Genomic DNA, 23747 nt, shown 5'->3' with positions numbered 1-23747 from the left:
CCATCTAGTGGTACAAATAGGCACAAGAAATACATGAAGCAGGTACTGAATGTTGGAATGCTCAGAAGATCTTTTCTTATTCTCATCAAAAATGTTCTTATAGCTGAACAATAATACTCATGAAATGAATGGAATTACTCATGCAGAAATGTGACCATGGATTTCAGTTCAAATTTATTAATGGTGGGTAAAATGAAACTAATTGAAAAAAAAAAATGGTAGAGTGATTGGTCTGTCTAGTCCTCTTTGGCACTGCAGCAGTTGAGTTTTTTGAGGAACTGGAAAAACCTACAAACAAAAGAAAATATTTCACAGAGTTATTACAATTTATATTACAACATAAACAATTTTCAAGGATTCAAAACTGCTTTCTATTGAACTGACAGGTATTTGCATTTTCCACAACTTCTTGTGTCAGTTCATCAGTGATCTCAAGTTCAGGACATTCTTCAGAGGGATCATGTTAACTGTTTTGTGTGGTTGCAATCTCACCTCTTTTTAAAACTTCTCTTTTTTTCCCTCTCCTGCTCTACGTTGTCATCTGCTTCTAGGGACTCGGAGGAGCATGTGCTGGTAGCCTCTGGACCGTCCGCATCCGGTGTCACCATTAGGTGCTCTGCCACAGCACTCTGTGTCAGAGAGAGAGAAAGACAGCAGGCAGGCAGACAAACAGTACGAGAGAAGAGCTTAGCTGGTAGCTGCAATGCTTTTCCTTCAGCTGCATGTTTACTGTATGCAGCAGGCAGACTGGACTGGCTATTACTGCATTGTCCATCTTCTGTCTGACACAAAAATATGTCCAACACTGTTAAATATTACTGTGATTTCACAATACCTTACAGTATTATTTCACAGTAAATTACTGTACTCAAACATTTACTGTAAAATCACAGTAGCTCTATCACATTACAGCACCTTGTTGTGAAATTTGAATTGCACTTGAACCGCACAGCATTGTGGGGCGATTTCTAACGTCGGTTCACCCCTCCCACCCGCACCTGCCACCCTCAACTGAATTTTCAACTCAGCCGTCCACCAGTGACTTCAATCATCACTTTTCTGCATGTGTAAGCTGTACAAACTCTGCCATCATATCCAAGGTAAGAAGTACAGTGCTTTTGTATGTTATTTAGAAACGGGAATTTAATTTTAAAAAATATATTGGTGTTATACTGTAATGTTTACCAAAACCGGTTGTGTTAGAAGTGGCTGGCTAGCCATTAGCTAGCGAGCTAAGAATCGCTAACATTTGCAGAGTTAGCTTTTTCAATAGCTAACTTCACGATTATGTGCAATATCTGGAATGGTAGTTAATATCATATCCAACAATACGTCTGTGTAAGATGTCGTTGTGAATGTAGTTTAAGTTTGAATGAAATATCAGGCGCAAGTAACATTTACGTTAGCTATCTTTAAAGTGGCTGATTGTAGCCATGCAGGCTAACATTAAGTTAACATTGCAGACACAGATGAGAGTTGTTAACGTTACTTTCCTAACTAACGTGACTTAAGAATTGTCATGGGACATAGGCTTAGGTAGATAACTTAATTTAAATTTGATATACAGTAGTGCCGATACAAAGGGAAAGAGGACCAGTAAAACTAACTAGAAATGCAATTCCAAGGAATTACCAGTGCATGAAAATGCCAAAAATTAAATGTACAATATAATTTGTAGTTAACACAAATAATATAAAAAAAAAGAGAGATGGGGTAAAACTGAGCGAATGAGGATTGACCACTGATCTATAAATAGGTAATTGAGATTGTTAGGTGTTGCTAAGACATGGTTGCTAGGTTGACGTGGTTTAATAAATGTTGATAGGCAGATAGTTTAATAGACATAGTTTAAGGGCTGTGTAGAGGTAGACAGTTTAATGGATGTTGATAAGACAGATAGTTTAATGAATGTTGATAGACAAATAGTTTAATGGATGTATCGGAAGATTAATGGATGTTGATAGGAGGACAGTTTAATGAAGGAATACATAGTTGGAAGTAAATGGATGGAGAGAAAGTGGAAATGGAAAGTTGAATTGAATGGAAAGTGGTCTTTGTTAACATTACTAGGGTGATTGCGATGATTTCTATATTGTTGCAAGGGTAATTGAGATAGCTGTTAGGTTTATCATAGGGTATTCATAGTGGTTACTCTGCTATGTAGGTTGCTAAATTAGGTGGAGGTTCCTAGGTGGTAATTGAATCAGACATGAGTGTTGATAAACAGAAGGACAATTTCCAAACTGATCATATATAGATAACACACCAGCATGGAGCTCTTGAACAGTCCAAAGGCAAACTAGGCTTAGTTTATTTTATAACCTACTGTAACATCGATATTATGTTGTGATATGAAGTCATGCATTTATGGTTAAACCATGAATGGTTGTTTTTTTTTTGCTACAATAAACTCTGCAATTTAGGATGAGAGCACGAGGGATCACAGCAAGAGATAATTTGAGTAGACAATATGCGTGCATAAATTTACTTTTTTAGAAATGGTGAAATCTTCAGAGGTCATTCTTTTACTGTCTATCATGCAGGCTCACATTGCCTACGTTAAACATCATAATTGTATTGCATTATCGTGACTGTAGAAGAGCTAGGGTGTGCATTGCACACAAAAATCACAGTTAGGCGACGCCGACGTTATTGGCCGAATGATTAGGTCTATATTTTTCAAATTGATAAAATATTCAACGGTCATTTCGGCAGGCTGTGTAGCCGAATTACATTGATATCATATTGTGGTATCCTCTTTATTGTGTGTGACGTGTTCTGTTACCTGTTCCTGAAATAGTTGTGTCCCTTTAAGGGGAACTTAGGGGTGGAGTTTTAGGTACGTGTGTTTGCGTGTGTTTGTTTGAGCAGGTCGGAGTCGGAGAGTGAAGGAGTTGGACTGAGAGGTCTGTTAAATGCTCTGTTAAAAGCGTGAGTTGTGGCTAAGACAGCAACTCGGTTGTGATATAAGCTACTTGGTTGATAAATAAAGCACTGGAAATTTCCCTCAAGTGTGACAAAGTGTCTGAAGTATTACAATATTCATCCTGGCTGTAGCCTAACTTTAGATGAAGCAGGCTATGAGTTTCACAATAGGCTATTAACGGTGGTAAACATTTAAATGGTATGCCTAATCGCCTGCCAAAAGACGGGGATCAACACCGGGAGTTGACATTGATTCAGTGAAGTTAGCTTTATTTACAGCTTAACTATCTAGGTCTCTCGTGGTCTGCGTTATTTTAATTCACGTAGCCTAGGCTAGCAATTGTGCCTGGCTTGATAACGGCTATTTGTTTTAGTCGGAAATCGTTTGGTTTGTTATGTTAACCGCACTTTGTGCATACATATGCCAGATGTGCTGCCAGATGTGGACTTATAATGGCAGAAGCAAGCTCGGACCAGTCCAAGTTGTTTGTTGCCTACATAGCCTGCTAGTTAGCGAGACAGTCTAGTGCTTCAGATAATATCCAGTGGTTTATCTAGCCCAAGTATGTTCAGGTGGCATACACAACAATCCGTTTGAATGTTTTTATGTTGACAACAAGTCATGTTCTACAGAAACACGATAGTAGTTCATTTCAGTGGGCTAGCGATTTAGTTGCTACGTGTTTTCAATAGGTTATAATGGGTCAACAAGCTAACAAGCTATCTCTACCGTTAGAGAGCTTACGTTAACCTACAATGATCTGTGTGTCCTGAACACATTTATGTCGCATATAAACAATAAACCGTATAAAAAATAAACCATTAAAGGTGGTCAAGAAACCTTAATTCACATTTAATATTTCCAGTTACAAGCCCCAAGGTCGCCGCCATTGTTTTCTGATTTTTTTGTTACTCCCGCCTCTGTGTACAACGCAGGCTTCTGATTTGCTCTGAGTGGTTCACATTTGCATAAAGATTCTATGGTGTCATGATCACAATGTTAAGTCTATGGGGAAATTTTAATAGTTTTTATTTAATAGTTCAAAAAGTATAAAAGTTACAAAGTTGAAAAGTCATACCAACCCGATCCATTAGAAGACCTACGTTACAGAGTTTGAATGAAGTTTCTAAGTTAAACGGTTGAAGAGAAATTGCTTGCAGAAAAAGTGGTAAGCGGAATAATAATAATAAGAGGAATAAGAAGTCTAGGAATAACAGTACAGTGCATTTTCATGCACTGTAATTATACACAAAATGCACATATGCAATAGATGGCAGATATATAAGGCCTACAATTTGTATTAGCTTATCTGACAGTCAGCAGGCATGTCACAGCGTGCGGAGGAAGAAAGTCCTGCACTAAATAATAGAAACAAGAGACTGATTTCATAACATAAAGATCAAAGACATGGCCGCAACATGGATGTATGGGGGGTGGGGGCCATCAGACATTTGTGCCCAGGGGCCTATGAGTTGTTAATTCGGCCCAGATTGTATGCTACCAATGATGACTAAGTTGATTAGCTAACCTAGCTAATGGTTTCTAACAGTTATGTTAAGATGCTAACTATGCTAACAATGCTAACTATGTTAACAATGCTAACTAGGTTGATTAGCTAACTTAGCTAATCATTTCTAGCAGCTATGTTAAAAATGCTAACTATGCTAACTATGCTAACTAGCTAACTTGCTACTGAGGACTTCTATTTTGAAACATTTGTTGATAGGGTATCCATGGCTGCCACTATCAGGAATAAAGAAGTTACTGTAGTAAAATCATGTTGGTTGCTGTGGAAACGGTCATAAACGCTTAATTTTAATGGTTGCTATGTTGGTTGCTAGGTACATGGAGGTCTCATGTAGTTGACTGGAGGCATAGTTGAAGATAACTGACAGTTGGAATGGTTGAACAGTTAAATAGTTGAGTAGTTTCAATGGTTAAATGATTTAATAGTGTATTATTGCAGTGAGGACTTTTATTTTGAAACAGTTGTGGAAAGAGAGTTTAACAGGATATGTAGTCTTCACAGAGAGATTGTATGCCTGAGAGAGAGAGGGCTGCTGCAGGTGGGGCTGGCCACCTGGCATAAGATTCTAATTGCTTAATGATCCGATTGTGATGTCATAGAGGCCAATGTTAAGTCTATGGGGAAATTTGTAATAGTTTTTAATTTATAGTTTAAAACGTATAAAAGTTACAAAGTTGAAAAATACATAGCAGCCTTCCCCTATTTAAGACCTACGTTGCGACGTTTGAATGAAGTTTCTAAGTTAAACGGTTCAAGCTGAATAGAAAAAATGAATTTGATCAGCGGAATAATAATAAGAAGAAGAAGCCTTGGAAGAACAGTACAGTGCATTTTCATGCACTGTAATGAATGTAGTAATTTATCTCCTACCTTAACCTTAACTAAACTGCAGTTTAGTATGGCCATTGTCATTAACAGACGTGTCAAGGATGTGAATGGGGGTATGATGCACTTTAGGTTGTGAAGGGTAGTGTTTGGCTTCATGTTCTTCATTTCATAGCCCTTATTTACCCCTTGTTTGATATAGTACCTAATCTGTGCCGAACTATGTGTTTATTTAAAATGCATATGAGTGTAGTAGTGCTTCAGTGATGATCTTTTTATCTTCTGTGTGTTTTGCAACTTATTACAGTGCATGAAAATGCACTGTACTGTTCTTCCTAGTCTTCTACTTCAACTTCTTATTATTACAGTGCATGAAAATGCACTGTACTGTTCTTCCAAGGCTTCTTCTTCTTATTATTATTCCGCTGATCAAATTCATTTTTTCTATTCAGCTTGAACCGTTTAACTTAGAAACTTCATTCAAACGTCGCAACGTAGGTCTTAAATAGGGGAAGGCTGCTAAGTATTTTTCAACTTTGTAACTTTTATACTTTTTAAACTATAAATTAAAAACTATTACAAATTTCCCCATAGACTTAACATTGGCCTCTATGACATCACAATCGGATCATTAAGCAATTAGAATCTTATGCCAGGTGGCCAGCCCCACCTGCAGCAGCCCTCTCTCTCTCAGGCTTTAAGCATACAATCTCTCTGTGAAGACTACATATCCTGTTAACTGTTTCCTCTTTCCACAACTGTTTCAAAATAAAAGTCCTCACTGCAATAATACACTATTAAATCATTTAACCATTGAAACTACTCAACTATTTAACTGTTCAACCATTCCAACTGTCAGTTATCATCAACTATGCCTCCAGTCAACTACATGAGACCTCCATGCACCTAGCAACCAACATAGCAACCATCAAAATTAAGCGTTTATGACCGTTTCCATAGCAACCAACATGATTTTACTACAGTAACTTCTTTATTCCTGATAGTGGCAGCCATGGATACCCCATCAACAAATGTTTCAAAATAAAAGTCCTCAGTACCAAGTTAGCTAGTTAGCATGGTTAGCATAGTTAACATTGTTAACATAGTTAGCATTTTTAACATAACTGCTAAAAATGATTAGCTAAGTTAGCTAATCAACCTGGTTAGCATTGTTAGCATAGTTAACATTGTTAGCATTGTTAGCATTTTTAGCATAACTGCTAAAAATGATTAGCTAAGTTAGCTAATCAACGTGGTTAGCATTGTTAGCATAGTTAGCATTGTTAGCATAGTTAACATTTTTAGCATTACTGCTAGAAATCATTAGCCAAGTAAACCAATCAACCTGGTTATCATTGTTAGCATAGTTAACATTTTAGAATACCTTTTAGAAATCATTAGTTAAGTTAGAACAGGAATGTTTAAGCTTTAAAATGTCTACCTAAACACTATCAACTCTCTTTAAACTATGCAACCACCATGTTTACCCTAGCTATACCTTAGTAGCCATATCTACATTATCTATCTATATATTTTTTTGCATTTTCATGCACTGGTAATTCCTTGGAATTGCATTTCTAGTTCTTCTTCTAACGCACGCAATTCAGCTTGAACCGTTTAACGTAGAAACTTCATTCAAACTGTGTTACGTAGATCTTACTTAGGACATTGGAGGGATGTATTTTTCAACTTTGAAACTTTTATACTTTTTAAACTATTAGTTAAAAACTATTACAATTCCCCCCATAGACTTAACATTGCTCATTATGACATCACGGCAGCAATTAGAATCTTACACCAGGTGGCCGGCCACCTGGGCACCAACTGTCAGTTTCTCTCAGGCTTTACAATCTCTCTGAAGACTACATATTCTGTTCCCCTGTATCCTCTGCGCACAACAGTATCAAAATAAGTCCTCCTAATTCCATCCAACTTTATATCCATTCATCTTCTTCAAACCATTCACTCATCCACCCATTTTAAACAGTCTGCCTATAAACATCAATTAGATGCTCTACATTCAACTTTTAAACAATCTACTCTGTCTCAGGCTGGCTCTCTTAAGACTAGCCAGTTAAATTGATTACACCTGTATATGTATCCACTACTCTCAGTAGAGAGCTGTGTCTCTCCATTCTACAAGAATATAAGGCACATTCCATCCAACTTTCTATCCATTCATCTTCTTCAGACCATTCACTCATCCACCCATTAAACTGTCTATCAACATCTATTAAACAATCTGCCTATCAACATCCATTAAACTCTCTGTCTATCAACATTAATTAGACTATCTACATTCAACTTTTAAATTATTTACTCTGTCTCAGGCTTTAAGAGTACACTCTGGCTCTCTTAAGACTAGCCAGTTAAATTGATTACACCTGTATCAACTACTCTCAGAGAGCTGTATCTGTGTCTCTCAACAAGAATATAAGGCACATTCCATCCAACCTTCTATCCATTCATCTTCTTCAGACCATTCACTCATCCACCCATTAAACTGTCAATCAATATCTATTAAACAATCTGCCTATCAACATCCATGAAACATTCTGTCTATCAACTTTAATTAGACTATCTACATACAACTTTTAAAGTATTTACTGTGGGTGCCTCTCAAGCAGCGTTTATATGTCCTCCCTCGCTCCTCGATCCTCAATGATCTACATAAAGAAAGATAGAAGAAGGGCTAGACTATCCCATTGTTGCCGCTCCATCATTCTTTATGTAGATCAGTGAGGATCGAGGAGCGAGAGAGGACGCGTAAACGCTATATGAGAGGCACCTTCTGTCTCAGGCATTAAGACTACAGATCCTGTTTCACTACTTCCTCTGTCCACAACTGTTTCAAAATAAAGGTCCTCACTGCAATAATACACTATTAAATCATTTAACCATTGTAACTACTCAACTATTTAACTGTTCAACCATTCCAACTGTCAGTTATCAACTATGCTTCCAGTCAACTACACGAAAACTCCATGTACCTAGCAACCAACATAGCAACCATTAAAATTAAGCGTTTATGACTGTTTCCATAGCAACCAACATGATTATACTGCAGTAACTTCTTGTTTCCTGATAGTGGCCACCATGGATACCCTAGCAACAAATGTTTCAAAATAAAAGTCCTCACTAGCAAGTTAGCATTGTTAGCAATGTTAGCATTGTTAGCATAGTTAACATTTTTAACATTATTTCTAGAAATCATCAGTTAAGTTAGCTTATCAACCTGGTTAGCATTGTTAGTTTAAGTTAGCATTGCTACCATAGTTAGCATTTTTAGCATAACTGCTAGAAATCATTAGCTAAGTTAGCTAATCAACCTGGTTAGCACTGTGAGCATAGTTAGCATAGTTAACATTTTTACCATTACTGCATGAAATCAGTAGCTAAGTTAACCAATCAACCTGGTTATCATTGTTACCATAGTTAACATTTTAACATGAATAGTAATCATTAGTTAAGTTAGAACTGGGAATGTTTCAGCTTTAAACTGTCTACCTTCACACTATCAACTCTCTGTAAACTATGCAACCACCATGTTTACCCTAGCTACACCTTAGTAACCACATCTACATTATCTATCTATTTTTGCATTTCATGCACTGGTAATTCCTTGGAATTGCATTTCTAGTTAATCTTAGTCTCCCTCTGTTCCCTCTGTTTACAGACATTGCATTGTGAGGACTGTTGCCCTGGGAACACTGAGCGCATTCTCGAAAATTCCAAATTTGTGCCACTTCCATACGAAGACAGCCCAGAATAATGTAGGTCCGGCCCTGCACACATTCACATACTAAAATTGTACAGAATTACGTATAGCATTATGATGTGTGCATTTATTTGTACGTTTATCCCCTCTCTTCCTTGTCTGTTTGTTGTTATGATTGTGTAGTGGGCTCCATCAACCATCCCGGGTAAAGTCGGTCTGTCCTGATTGCACTACTTGCTAATTGATGACGTCTAGAAGCCATAGCTGCTTCCCTGGCGTAAGTGTTAATGTGTTTTGAATGTATTTATTGGTACCATTGTGAGTGCTCTACTGTGAATGAATGCAGCTACTTAAAATACTATACTCTTGAAATATCCATGTGTAGCCCAGGGTTAATTCACAACCCTCTAGCTACTAGCTTACTCATTTTTATATACGGTATTCTCCCTATATGAACCGTTAGCATTTTATAAGGTATTCTCCCTATATGAACCGTTAGCATTTTGCTACTTTGTTTACTTTGTGGTTTGTGTGAGAGGAACTGTAGTTTTCATGGTGGGGGACACCTAGCGTGATAGCTGAGATAAGAAATGTCATAGGACAAGTGAACTGCCAGCTACCCCTCTCTGCCTATCAGATTGCTTAATGGGCGGGATCTGGTGGGGGGAGAGGGGTGGAACACACACACACACGGAGCGGGAGACAGAGAGAGCCGGGATGAGACGATAGAAGATGGGGTTTCTACGTTGAAGTAGCTACAGATATAGTAGGTTACTTGGAAAGTAGGTAGTAACTCATCGTCTCCCTAAGAGAGTAATTCATACAGGACATCACGGGTGTTTTACCTTTTAGTGATCGACGTTACTGTTATTTAAGTTTCCAGCCCCTCAGCTTGGGGATTTTACCGTAGCATGCTGCTAACTTCTAGCTAAGTGTGACGTTTACGCTAGCGGTTGTTCTGAGGTAAACTATAACGTTAGTTTCATAGTAAACCGTTTCGCGGATAGTGTTCTCCAGTATAACTGCTGCTCAGTTAGCGCCACAGGATTCCGGGTACCCCTGTGGTTCCACTGAGTAGCCGTCGAGGGAGCACCGCCAACCGGATAGCGCCACTGGTGACCAGGAGAAAGCCAGTGGTTCCTCCGGCTTCGAGGGATAGCAACGGCTAACGGCTAACGGCTTGCTAGCTGCTACTGGAGGCACTGGGTGATCGCGCGGCTCCGTTGTGCGGGAAACACACACACAGAGCTCCACTCTGGTGCACGGTTTGTCACTAAAGGGACCGTGAGTACAACCCATCACCTGTCAACACAAGCTAAAACAGGCCTGCAACGGGGGTTTTATTTTATTTTGCCGGCTTTTTTATGTTATGTCTTTGTCTGTTTACGGTATGTTGAGTGACCGGTCATCTCAGACTATTGCTGTCAGTTTGCAAATGTTGATGCTGATTAATGTTAATCGGTGAGAGTGTATACGGGGTTACTCGCTACTGTTTACTGTAGCTTTTAGACGCATTTCCACACAGATTTATTAATAATTATATACTCACCTCTTTACTCGCTACTGTTTAGTGTAGCTTTCACAGATATTTCCACACAGAGATTTATTAATTAATTATATACTCACCTCTTTACTCGCTACTGTTTTGTGTAGCGTTCACAGATATTTCCACAGAGATTTATTAATATATATATACTCACCTCTTTACTCGCTACTGTTTTGTGTAGCTTTCACATATATTTCCACACAGAGATTTATTAATTAATATATACTCACCTCTTTACTCACTACTGTTTAGTGTAGCTTTTACACATATCTTCACACAGAGTTTTACTAATTAATATATACTTACCTTAGTGTCTTTTTATACTTAATACCACACAGGGAATTTATTGATTGATATAGATACCGTTTAAACCACTAGTTTTTAGCGTACTCTTTTGATATATATCCCACTTAGAATTGTATTTGTATTCATTTCATGACTGTTGGTATACTGCTGGGAACTTCCCACTGTGACTGACCCTCAAGGTGGCTCAGTTTATTTGACTCCTGCCTAGTGGCTAGGCATATTGGAATACTTTTTGTACATTTATATTTGTTTTATTCAATTGCAGTGCCATATGGTAATTTTATGGTGTTTCATAATACATTATTTTGTGTTATATTGACTCCGTCTCCACTCACTGGTTATATAGAGCAAAGTATAACCTTTATACCATAGGGATGCTTAAGCTACTCTGGTTAAACAGCAGCAGGCTTAACAGGTGAGAACCATACCCTAGGACCCAGGTTACAACAGCACACCCCTCTGAAGCAAAAGAGGGCTACATAAATGGAGGCACCGCTGGGATTTTAAAAATTAATTTAGCATATTGTTTTAGTGTCCAGTGAGTGGAAGTTAATAGTTTAGCCATTTAAGGTTTTGTACATTTAAATACATTAGAGCATTGGGCAGTTGTGAAGATGTCGCTACTTTGGAGCTGGTGTAAAGGGGAGGGAGTAGATCCCAGTCATGCCGTAGTGGTCAGTGATGTTCCTGATGACACAGAGGTAGGTGAAATAGAGAACACCCTTCAAAACATTAAGACTTTGGGGAGGGTGCGTGTGCGTGGTCGCCTGTTTGACCCCCATACTTAGAGGCTTGTAGTACTGTGTGAGTGCAAAGAGGTGGTTAGCGCAGAGGCCCTGCCTAGTGAAGTGTACCCAGCATCTGGGGATAGCCCATGGATACTCAGAGGGTCAGATGATGAAGTCACTACTGTAGTGTTTGAGACCAAGGGCACCAACCACACACCCCCACAGCTACCGCCACGCCACCCAAGAGGCAACACCCAGCCAGAAACCCCTCCTCCTGATGTGCCAGCCTCCATTCCCGTGGACACCTTTTTCAAAGTGGTGGAAAACCTCATTGAAAAGACCACAAGACCATACGAGGGCACCGCATTCAGACGACTACGAGTTTTTTCAGGTGTCCTTCCCACTCCTGCTGGAGAAGAGAGCCTTGACACCTGGCTAGATCAAGCACGCCTGATGATCGACGAAAGTGAACTTCCCCGCCGGGAAAAAAGGAAAAGAATTATCGAATGTTTGAGGGGTCCAGCATTCGATATAGCTCAGGCTGTTCGTAGTAACGACCCTGACGCCACCCCTGATGACTACCTAACAGCATTGGAAAAGGCCTTTGGATCCACAGAGTCTGGAGAAGATGTTTATATTGCCTTTAGATCCATGCAGCAGCACGCTGGAGAGAAGTTGTCAGACTTTCTGAGACGAATTGAGTGTTCGCTGACCAAGGTTGTTCAGAAAGGAGGACTTCACACATCCCAAAGAGACCGGGCCCGAGTAGAACAGTTACTGCGAGGATCAGTTGAGTCAGACTTAATGTTGGTGCAGTTACGTCTGAGAGAGAGAAAACACCACCCTCCCACCTTCCTTACACTCTTACATGAGATTCGTGAAGAGGAAGAGCGACAGCTGGCACGCTGCAAGTCCACTCCCAGTGCACGTAAAGCATCAGTGCGACAGTTCAATGCCACAGAAAATACCGCATCCGCTACATCTGAAACAGCCCGTTTGAGAGCAGAGGTTGATGAGCTAAAGGCAAAGCTGTCCAACTTATATACTCAGCATGATCCACAAGCCATTGCAGATAGAGAGCTTATACGGTCCACTAGAGGTGAGAATGCTCCCCCAGATATTCAGAAGCAAGTGAGTGATTTACAGCACCAACTCCAGACCATGGCGGTTAATTTTAAAGAGCACTCCGTCAGAGCTGACAGGGAAAGACTAGACACCGAGACGCCCAAAAGACCATATGATTCCACCAGAGGGGCCACCCAGAGATGGTCTGCTGAACTGCCTCAGAACCAAGACGCATTCTTTTGCTACAGATGCGGTGAAGATGGTCATTTATCAAATAAGTGTACGGCTGCAGAAGACTCTAGCAAAGTCATCTCCAAGTTAATCAGCTCTTTGAAAAAAGCCAAACGAGCACCACCATCCAGAACAGCAGAGCCCACCCAGAGACACTGCCAGGCCAAGACAAGTGCAGTGAGTTCCCCTAGAATTCCAAGCATCCCTGACGGTCTAGTGGGAAACCCCTCCTTGAGTCGAGTGATTATAGAGGGCCGGAGCTGTAATGCTTTGATGGACAGTGGTTCAACAGTGACCATCATCTTTGAGCAGTGGTATCAGAAGTATCTAAGCCATATTCCGCTCCACCCCATTTCCAGTCTTGCCATTTGGGGTTTAGGAGACTCAAGCTACCCTTACAGAGGTTACGTGGCAGTATCAGTAGAGTTCCTTGCAGATGGAGCTGGGCGACAGCCGAAGCCCATATTAGCACTTGTGTGCCCTGACCCTCCAGGCCCAGACCAAGTACCTGTGATCATAGGCACCAACGCCAGGTCATTCAACCATGGACCTAGTGCTGAGACAAGTCACACCGAACACAGTCACACAGCCAAGGTCTGGAGAGTGCACACCCTACCAGAGAGCAGTGAGAGGACGTCTTCCCCATGGCATGAGTGTGCCGGGCATGTGAAGTGGACGGGTCCAGGATCACTTACCATTCCTGCTGGTGGATCTCGCCGTGCAGTCTGCAAAGCCGCTGTTACCACCGAGAAACCAAGCATCCTGGTCATAGACGCACTTGACCTGCTGCCAGCTGGAGTTACCTCACCACCTTGTGTGCTTCTCCCCTCACACATACAACAGGGTGCTGTGTCTCTATGGATAAAGAATGAGAGTCTCAAAGAGCGTGCCATTCCCAAGGGCTCTGTTATCGCACATATCTACCAAGCTGATGTAGTTACTGAGGTCAAGGCGGAAATCAGTGATAGAGGCCAGCTCGATCCGAAGCTTTTCTGTTTTGAAGACTCGCCTATTCCACCTGCTTGGAAAGATAGACTGGCACAACAACTGGCCAAGAGAACAGCAGTGTTTTCAGTTAGTGAGTGGGACATGGGCCTTGCGGAGGGAGTGGAGCATGAGATACGAGTGAATGATTCCCGTCCCTTTCGAGAGAGGTCTCGAAGACTTGCCCCTGCTGACCTCGACGATATCCGACGCCACCTACAGGAACTGCTGGCTGCTGGAATCATCAAAGAGTCCCGAAGTCCTTATGCTTCTGCCATCGTCGTGGCCCGGAAGAAAAATGGAAAAGTTAGAATGTGCATAGATTATCGTACTCTGAATGCGCGGACCATTCCCGACCAGTACACCGTCCCGAGGGTAGATGATGCACTTGACTGCTTGTCCGGCAGCCAATGGTTTTCTGTTTTGGACCTCAGGAGCGGCTATTACCAGATAGCCATGGCCGACCAAGATAAAGAGAAGACAGCCTTCATATGCCCGTTAGGGTTCTATCAGTTTGAGCGCATGCCTCAGGGTATCTCTGGAGCTCCAGCTACGTTCCAAAGGTTAATGGAGCGGGTGGTTGGGGACATGAACCTGTTGCAGTGCCTGGTTTATTTAGATGACCTCATCGTCTTTGGGCGGACTCTAGAAGAGCACGAGGAAAGGCTGTTTAAAGTTCTGGATCGGTTGGAAGAGTATGGACTCAAGGTCTCCATCGATAAATGCCAGTTTTGCCAGAGTCAAGTCAAGTATGTGGGGCACATCGTTTCTGCAGCTGGCGTCGCCACAGATCCTGAGAAGATCAGGGCGGTGGCCCAGTGGCGACCACCGACTGACCTTAAAACCCTGCAGTCTTTCTTGGGATTTTGCGGGTACTACAGGCGATTTATCGCCAACTACTCTGCCATTGTACGCCCTCTGACTGACCTGACGAGAGGTTACCCTACCACACAGAAAGGGAAAGTACCTAAGAAAGACAATAAACCCTTGTTCCGGAAATCTGAACCGTTCAATGACCGATGGACACAGGAATGCACAGAGGCCTTTGAGAAGATCAAGTACTGTCTCACTCATGCTCCGGTATTGGCCTTTGCTGATCCCAACAAGCCATACATACTCCATGTCGATGCCAGCTTTGAGGGATTAGGAGCTGTGTTGAACCAGCAGTATCTAGAGGGTTTACGCCCTGTTGCCTATGCCAGTAGGAAACTGAGTAATCCGGAGCGAAACTACCCAGTCCACCAACTTGAGTTCTTGGCGTTGAAGTGGGCTGTGGTGGATAAGTTCCATGACTACCTGTATGGAGCCAAATTCACTGTAAGAACTGATAACAACCCCCTCACCTATGTCCTGACAACGGCCAAGTTGAACGCCACAGGCCATAGATGGTTAGCCGCCTTGTCCACCTACGAGTTCGGGCTTCAGTACAGGCCTGGAAGAGAGAATGTGGATGCGGATCTTTTGTCCCGGAATGTGGCCAATGACGAGGGCTGGTTGTCGCCACAAGGAGTGAAAGCAGTGTGCCAACGTGTTGGATTCCGTGAGTCCCCCCCGATGTCCAGGTACATTGAGAGCTTAGGAGCTTCCCCCCAGGCGATTCCCGAGGCTTATGCATACCCCACAAGAATTGCTACAGGACCTCTTGAGCAAGTGAGTGCTGACGAGCTGCGGGTCGCGCAAGAACAGGACCCAGTCATCAGTAAGGTCAGGCAGGCCATGTTATGCAGTGTGTGGCCTCCTAGCCACGCTGGTGTTGATCCTGACTTTGTTCTACTGCGGAGGGAAGAGAAGAAACTGGAGTTTGTGAATGGGCTGCTCTACAGGAAGATTAGCAAGCCAGAAGGTAAAGCCATTTTTCAGTTGGTTCTACCTGAGAAATACAGAGTGAGAGTCCTGAAATCCCTGCACGACGAGTCCGGTCATCTAGGCAGTGAGCGCACCCTGGCTCTGGCACGAGACCGTTTCTACTGGCCGAAAATGATGGTGGACATCGCCACCTACATTAAGAACTGCGGCCGATGTGTGGTCCGGAAGACACTTCCACACAGAACATCTCCTTTGCACCAGATCACTAGCACTGGACCGTTGGATCTTGTATGCATTGATTTCCTGTCACTAGAGCCTGATTCCCGGGGTATCTCCAACATATTAGTGGTGACAGACCATTTCACCCGATATGCCCAGGCTTATCCCACCAAAGACCAGCGTGCAGTGACTGTAGCCAAGGTACTGATGGAGAAGTTCTTTGTCCATTATGGCCTACCAGCGAGGATCCATTCAGACCAAGGACGGGACTTTGAGAGCAAGCTGGTGAAGGAGCTCCTCCAAGTGCTAGGAGTGAAAAAATCACGGACAACACCCTACCATCCTCAAGGTGACCCTCAACCCGAGCGGTTTAACCGAACCCTCCTGTCCATGCTGGGGACCCTGCAGCCGCATCAGAAACAACAGTGGAGCCAACAAGTTGCAGCATTAGTACACGCCTACAACTGCACCCGTAACGACTCTACTGGGTTCTCTCCTTACTATTTGATGTTCGGTCGAGAGGCACGGCTTCCAGTCGATCTGTGTTTTGAGACCCCTATTGAAGTAGAAGAGGAAGTGAGACATCAGCAGTATGTAGAGAAGTTACGAGACAACTTGAAACAAGCTTACCACCTGGCCGTTGACAATTCAGATGGAGTGCACCAAAGAAATAAGAGACGGTATGATGCAAGTGTCCGCCCACACCAGCTGGCAGAGGGAGACAGAGTGCTCATCCGTGCATTTGGAGACCATGGGAAGGGAAAGCTCAAGGATAAATGGGATTCTAGACCCTATGTCGTCCTACAGAAGTTACCAAACCTACCAGTGTATCGTCTCCAGCCTGAAAGAGGGAAAAAGGCAATAAAAGTTCTTCACAGAGATCACCTGCTTCCTATTGGGTGTCTGATCCGTCTGCCTGAAGCGCACGAGAGACCAAACAGCCCCCTCCACACTCACACACGGGTGCCTCGGACAAGACAGCACACACAGAGGCGTGGAGAGGAAAGGATTTGTGAAGGAACCAGCAGTGATCAGTCAGAGTCAGATGAGGAGATGCTTCCCAGTCGCAATGAAAGGTTGGTCAGACAGGAACTGCAGACACTGGTTCAATACGAGGGCGCTCTTACAAGGTCCCACCTCCCCAGCCGAGAAAGTGAAGTGGAGGTCAGTGCAGACTCCGAGGTGTCGAACAGCTCTGATGGTGAAGAGGAAGTCCCAGAAGATGGCGACAGTGATGGCCCTGGAGCTGAGGATGTGCCTGATGCCGAACTGGCGTGGGGAGGGGTGGTGCCCTTGGTCGAAAACTCACAAGAAAGCGCACACAGTGAGGCTGAGGAATTGCCATTCAGGGAAGACTCTGTTGATAGGTTGCGGTCACAGCCTATACAGAGGGTGAAGCGTAATGTCAAACCTGTAGTGAGATTAGGCTACAATGATTTTGGTAACCCGTCAGACCAGCCAATAGAGATTGTGCACAGAGGTCTGAGAATCTGCATATCCTCTATATAAGTGTCACCCTAGTACTGCATGTGTCAGGGGATAGAGGGCAGGGACTTTGGGGCAACAGCCAACAGTCTGATGAGGGCATCCAGACCTTTAGAAAGGGGGGAGTGTAGCCCAGGGTTAATTCACAACCCTCTAGCTACTAGCTTACTCATTTTTATATACGGTATTCTCCCTATATGAACCGTTAGCATTTTATAAGGTATTCTCCCTATATGAACCGTTAGCATTTTGCTACTTTGTTTACTTTGTGGTTTGTGTGAGAGGAACTGTAGTTTTCATGGTGGGGGACACCTAGCGTGATAGCTGAGATAAGAAATGTCATAGGACAAGTGAACTGCCAGCTACCCCTCTCTGCCTATCAGATTGCTTAATGGGCGGGATCTGGTGGGGGGAGAGGGGTGGAACACACACACACACGGAGCGGGAGACAGAGAGAGCCGGGATGAGACGATAGAAGATGGGGTTTCTACGTTGAAGTAGCTACAGATATAGTAGGTTACTTGGAAAGTAGGTAGTAACTCATCGTCTCCCTAAGAGAGTAATTCATACAGGACATCACGGGTGTTTTACCTTTTAGTGATCGACGTTACTGTTATTTAAGTTTCCAGCCCCTCAGCTTGGGGATTTTACCGTAGCATGCTGCTAACTTCTAGCTAAGTGTGACGTTTACGCTAGCGGTTGTTCTGAGGTAAACTATAACGTTAGTTTCATAGTAAACCGTTTCGCGGATAGTGTTCTCCAGTATAACTGCTGCTCAGTTAGCGCCACAGGATTCCGGGTACCCCTGTGGTTCCACTGAGTAGCCGTCGAGGGAGCACCGCCAACCGGATAGCGCCACTGGTGACCAGGAGAAAGCCAGTGGTTCCTCCGGCTTCGAGGGATAGCAACGGCTAACGGCTAACGGCTTGCTAGCTGCTACTGGAGGCACTGGGTGATCGCGCGGCTCCGTTGTGCGGGAAACACACACACAGAGCTCCACTCTGGTGCACGGTTTGTCACTAAAGGGACCGTGAGTACAACCCATCACCTGTCAACACAAGCTAAAACAGGCCTGCAACGGGGGTTTTATTTTATTTTGCCGGCTTTTTTATGTTATGTCTTTGTCTGTTTACGGTATGTTGAGTGACCGGTCATCTCAGACTATTGCTGTCAGTTTGCAAATGTTGATGCTGATTAATGTTAATCGGTGAGAGTGTATACGGGGTTACTCGCTACTGTTTACTGTAGCTTTTAGACGCATTTCCACACAGATTTATTAATAATTATATACTCACCTCTTTACTCGCTACTGTTTAGTGTAGCTTTCACAGATATTTCCACACAGAGATTTATTAATTAATTATATACTCACCTCTTTACTCGCTACTGTTTTGTGTAGCGTTCACAGATATTTCCACAGAGATTTATTAATATATATATACTCACCTCTTTACTCGCTACTGTTTTGTGTAGCTTTCACATATATTTCCACACAGAGATTTATTAATTAATATATACTCACCTCTTTACTCACTACTGTTTAGTGTAGCTTTTACACATATCTTCACACAGAGATTTACTAATTAATATATACTTACCTTAGTGTCTTTTTATACTTAATACCACACAGGGAATTTATTGATTGATATAGATACCGTTTAAACCACTAGTTTTTAGCGTACTCTTTTGATATATATCCCACTTAGAATTGTATTTGTATTCATTTCATGACTGTTGGTATACTGCTGGGAACTTCCCACTGTGACTGACCCTCAAGGTGGCTCAGTTTATTTGACTCCTGCCTAGTGGCTAGGCATATTGGAATACTTTTTGTACATTTATATTTGTTTTATTCAATTGCAGTGCCATATGGTAATTTTATGGTGTTTCATAATACATTATTTTGTGTTATATTGACTCCGTCTCCACTCACTGGTTATATAGAGCAAAGTATAACCTTTATACCATAGGGATGCTTAAGCTACTCTGGTTAAACAGCAGCAGGCTTAACAGGTGAGAACCATACCCTAGGACCCAGGTTACAACAGCACACCCCTCTGAAGCAAAAGAGGGCTACACATGTTTACCATTGTGTTGGTGGTAATGTAAAGTGTTGTGAATATCTGCCAAACTGAGCATATTCATTATTTCAAGTGTATTGTATAGAATGCATACTTATGTTAAATCCTATCTTTTATTGACAGAGCCCTCACAAATAAACTGATACCAGGAATTAACATACAGTAGATGGTGATGGTGGTGGTGACAAGGGTGCCTTCACAAGGTAATTATAATATCTGTTTGTACATTTCATTGACTTGTCTTACTTATTTTTTAATGCTTCATTTTTTTAAAATCTTGCTCAACAATGACAAGGTGTATGACAATTGCTGTTTTATTTTTTAGGTGCCATGTCACAATCTCAGTGTGGAGCCAAAGGCTGCTATTGCAAGTCAAATGGGGGACGATCGATGTAAGGCATCAGAAAGGTGGTGTACGTACAAAGGCTGGAGCTGCTGGAGACAGTGTTGCACTTAGGTATGATATCACACAGATATACTATTGCTCAGAACTATGGGGTCACTTTGAAATATCCTTCCTATCAAAAGAAAAGCACCCGACATCTGCATTACTTATACTGTAACTATTGCACCTGACTTATAGGTTGCTAATGTGGGTATTTTTCACAAAAGATTACTAGTTTGAGTAGTTTGTATTAGTTATATTCATGGACAGGGCCTATTGTACTCTTTTACAGATACTTGATTTACTGCTGAAGGTACCATCAGAGCACCACCCTACCCCTGCAGGACCAGAAGAGGACGGACAGGGGGCCAACATTTTTTAACACTCTGACCATGGACTATTTAAACCATTGAGGTAACGCAGACGTCTGATCCCACTTGGCTAAAACAGAAGACTGAGGAGGAGTTTCTTTCCTCATGCCATTCGCATCCTGAGCACACATACTACATTACATGGACTTGCCATACTGCACTTACACACTGCACTATTTACCCCCTGACTCATTCCGTGTCAAATCAGACAAGGTTATGCTCCACCGTCTCAGGCCTGTACAATATTTTTTTGTTCAATCCTATGTCTTCATATTATAATGTTTGTATGGCCTGCTCAATGATTTTCATTGAAAAGTGTTCATTAAAAGTTCAAATGGTTTTTTTTTTGTTGTTGCTTTTATTGACCAGATCCAAAACATGTTGGTATAGGTCAGGTAAATCACAAATCAAATGTTCAAATGTACAATATCTTTCACTGTAAATTCACAGCAAATTGCTGGCTAATAAATTGCATGACTTTTACAGTAAAAATTAAAATATACAGTATGGTATTGTGATTATACACAACATGATACTGTAAATTCACAGCAAATGGCTGGCTACTAGGGATGCAACGGTACAGTTTTGCCACGGTTCGGTTTGTATCACGGTTTTTGGGCCACGGTAACGGTTCGGTTTCAATATATCAATATTATCTTGGCTCTAGCATACAGGAGGCTATGCCTTTTCTATTTCAAATCAAAAATGTGCTTCTACTTACACTTGCAGAGAAAATATTAAATGCATAGCCTGACACAGATGAAGCAGAATCACAAAAATGTATTAAAAGAAAAGAACACCATCATTGCCTTCTGTCATAAACAGGCAATGTTATCCATAGTGCAGTGCAGCATAAAGTAATGTGTAGTTATTTATTTAATAAACTCACTGTTCTTCACACATTTAAAGAAAATACTTAACTGTTATACACCCTCAAAAAAGTAGTGAACAATTCTGAAAATCTTCTCAAAATAATTGGCGAGGTAGTATTATGTGTAGTTTCAAATGGATATTTGATTTGGGAGTGCCTGCTCTGTCCTCTTTTATGAACGTAAAAAATGTATACATAGACAAAAGTGCAGTGCAGCATTAAAAATATTAGAACAATGAAATGAACATTATTGCAACCTGTTGTCGGGGGGGGGGGGGCAATATTCCGAGAAGAAAGTGGCAAATTTGCCACTTCACAAAGTGTCTGTTTCCCCTGTGTCTCCTGTCGTGTGTGTGTGTGTGTGTGTGTGTGCGTGTGTGTGCGAGAGAGTTGTGTGATTGACGAGTGGACGAGCGATTGACTGATTTAGCAGTGAGTTTATTGTTTTTCGAGTGGACACCTCCCGCTGCCCGTAGCCTAGCATGTACAACGTCAGGAAAATAAATGACCCGAGTTTGGAATGACATGTCAGCCTCCCCATCTCCTATAACCTCCCATCCCTACAATATTTTCCAGTAAACTATCAAAAAGAGAATACACTCAGCTGTGTCGGCGTCACGCTTTCTTAGGCTACTCTAGCGAGCAATCAACGCAGGGCAGAAACCACCGGTTACACTGTTACACACAGACTTCATAATGTGGCAAATTTTCGACCTTCTAAAGTGGCAAATTTGCGTCTTTACAAAGTATATATACGTGGCCCTAATACGCCGTCGTATTCGTTATGTCTTTGGGAATTATAGGAATATTGTTGTCGAAAGGCTGCAGCAATGGATGGTTGGGTTTTCGGTGGCAAACTAACTCTCCGTGCTGCTCCACTTAAGGTTACAGCCGGGTGATGAAGGCGCAAGTGGGCCGACATGTTGGATGTGTTACCTTTATTAGGTGATCGTTGTGAAGCAGTGCTTGCAATGCACACTGTGCTTTGTTTACTGACGGTCTTATTGCCTTGTTCGTGGGCTAGGCTACTTCAAATGTCGCCATGATCATGCAGCCGCCGGTAAAGTTTGTTTCCTCTCACATGACTCCTTCATTTGCATTTCAACGCGCTTATTGGCTCTTGGGAAATTCAGTAAAATTCTGATTGGTTGTTGCAAGGTTGACGAGAGGCAAGCTGAACAGTCAGAGAAAACGCATCCCCCGGGTCCTAAGCACTCCTCTCTACCGCTCCCAGGCTACGCGCGCGCAATAACCTTGTATTAAATAAAAAGTTTAATGTCGCGTATACCGAAATATTGCGGTTTAGGTGAGTCTATTGAACCGAACAGGCCAAACCGAACGGTTCAATAAATTATTGAAAACCGTTGCATCCCTACTGGCTACTGAGTTGCATGACTTTTACAGTAAAACATGAAATTCACAGTAATTTACTGTGAGATAGTACCGGTAAATTACTGTGAAAGTCATGCAATTATTAGCCAGCAATTTACTGTAAATTCACAGTGAAACATTTTACAGTGAACATACAGTACACCATGAAACTCTAAACCTATGCTGGGTTATAATGGTGAGGTATATGGTTGATGGGCTAAATGTTCTCTCACCTGTTTGGAATGTTCTGAAATGCTCTCTAGGTCCTCTTGTGCTGTCTTCCTGTGGATGGGAGGCAGAGGGGCAACTGGATTGCAGAATGCTCTCCGAAGGGGCAGGTTAAGAGGGGGAAGCTTGGCTGACAGAGGAGGGAGTTTTGATGGCAGAGGAGGCAGCTTGGTTTGCAGAGGAGGGAGTGTTGATGGCAGAGGAGGGAGCTTGGATGGCAGAGCCATCGTCACAGCACCCTGTATTGTTGATAGGAAAATAGCATCTTGTAATTGACAATACTACAATGGTGAAAGCCTGTTCTTCTGACATTAATGCACCAACTATACCTCAGATGAAATCACAGGAGCTAGGGTGCTATTTTCCTCCTCTAGACTCTTCAGAGCATCAGCAACAGGAGCCTGGACTACCGTATGGAGCTCCTCTGACGTGGAGGGGGAACTCTGAAATGACAAAATAGTTCATATGTTACAATGTTCTGCATTCAGGCAGACAGGGGGAGAATGAACAATTTCAAGCAGAGCTCCAACGTGGTAGAAATGTGTTACCTACACATTCCCTATCATGTCTATAACGTATGAGTACTGTATTATCTTAAGAAATTATACACCGATTAAGCACTTCAGACAATATTTTGACAAAACAGATTAAAACAGAGCTGCATCTTTTTTTTCAGTAACTCAATAGCAGTTTTCTCGTGCATTCTATTTTCTCCTATCATTTACCTTCCAGAGCTGAGCAACTTTGGCCACTGTGTCTCTGGTCTGCTCCTTGATGATGGTTTCCAAGTGTAAATGTTGCTCTCTCCATGCTCTAAGCTCCTCGCAGTCCCTCTCTTCCTCTCTATTGTTTTGCTCCTGAATCTCTACCAATCTCAGGTGGTCAAGGCCATGTATTACCCTGGGCAACTGCACAATTGCCTCCTTGAGTATTGCAACAGCACACTCTCCTCCTGCACTTCTTTGATGGGAGATGTCTCTTTTCTCCTCCTTCCACTTCTTCATTTCTGCTACCCTGGTCTGTCTGCTCTCCAGCAGGACAGCTAGCTTCCTCTCTCTTTCCTCCTGTCTGCT

General features: G+C 42.3%; 1 protein-coding gene and 1 long non-coding RNA gene across 2 annotated transcripts; one reads left to right on the top strand and one right to left on the bottom strand.

The window, feature by feature from the left end:
• Positions 1-236: 236 nt before the first annotated feature.
• LOC134098328 (uncharacterized) lies at positions 237-23678 on the bottom strand. Its single transcript, XM_062551358.1, has 5 exons — positions 23400-23678; positions 23004-23117; positions 22680-22913; positions 493-629; positions 237-288 (listed from the first exon to the last, which is right to left on the bottom strand). The coding sequence occupies exons 1-5, from the start codon at positions 23676-23678 to the stop codon at positions 237-239; spliced, it is 816 nt and encodes a 271-aa protein (XP_062407342.1).
• LOC134098082 (uncharacterized) lies at positions 1024-20543 on the top strand. Its single transcript, XR_009941005.1, has 6 exons — positions 1024-1100; positions 8956-9052; positions 9181-9274; positions 19572-19651; positions 19774-19905; positions 20126-20543. It is a non-coding gene; the product is annotated as an uncharacterized LOC134098082 (long non-coding RNA).
• Positions 23679-23747: the final 69 nt, after the last annotated feature.

Source organism: Sardina pilchardus, chromosome 12 (genome assembly GCF_963854185.1).
Source record: "Sardina pilchardus chromosome 12, fSarPil1.1, whole genome shotgun sequence".
NCBI classification, from domain to species: Eukaryota; Metazoa; Chordata; class Actinopteri; order Clupeiformes; family Clupeidae; genus Sardina; species Sardina pilchardus.
The sequence above is the reverse complement of the archived record's forward strand: the minus strand, read 5'-3'. Positions and strand labels throughout refer to the sequence as shown.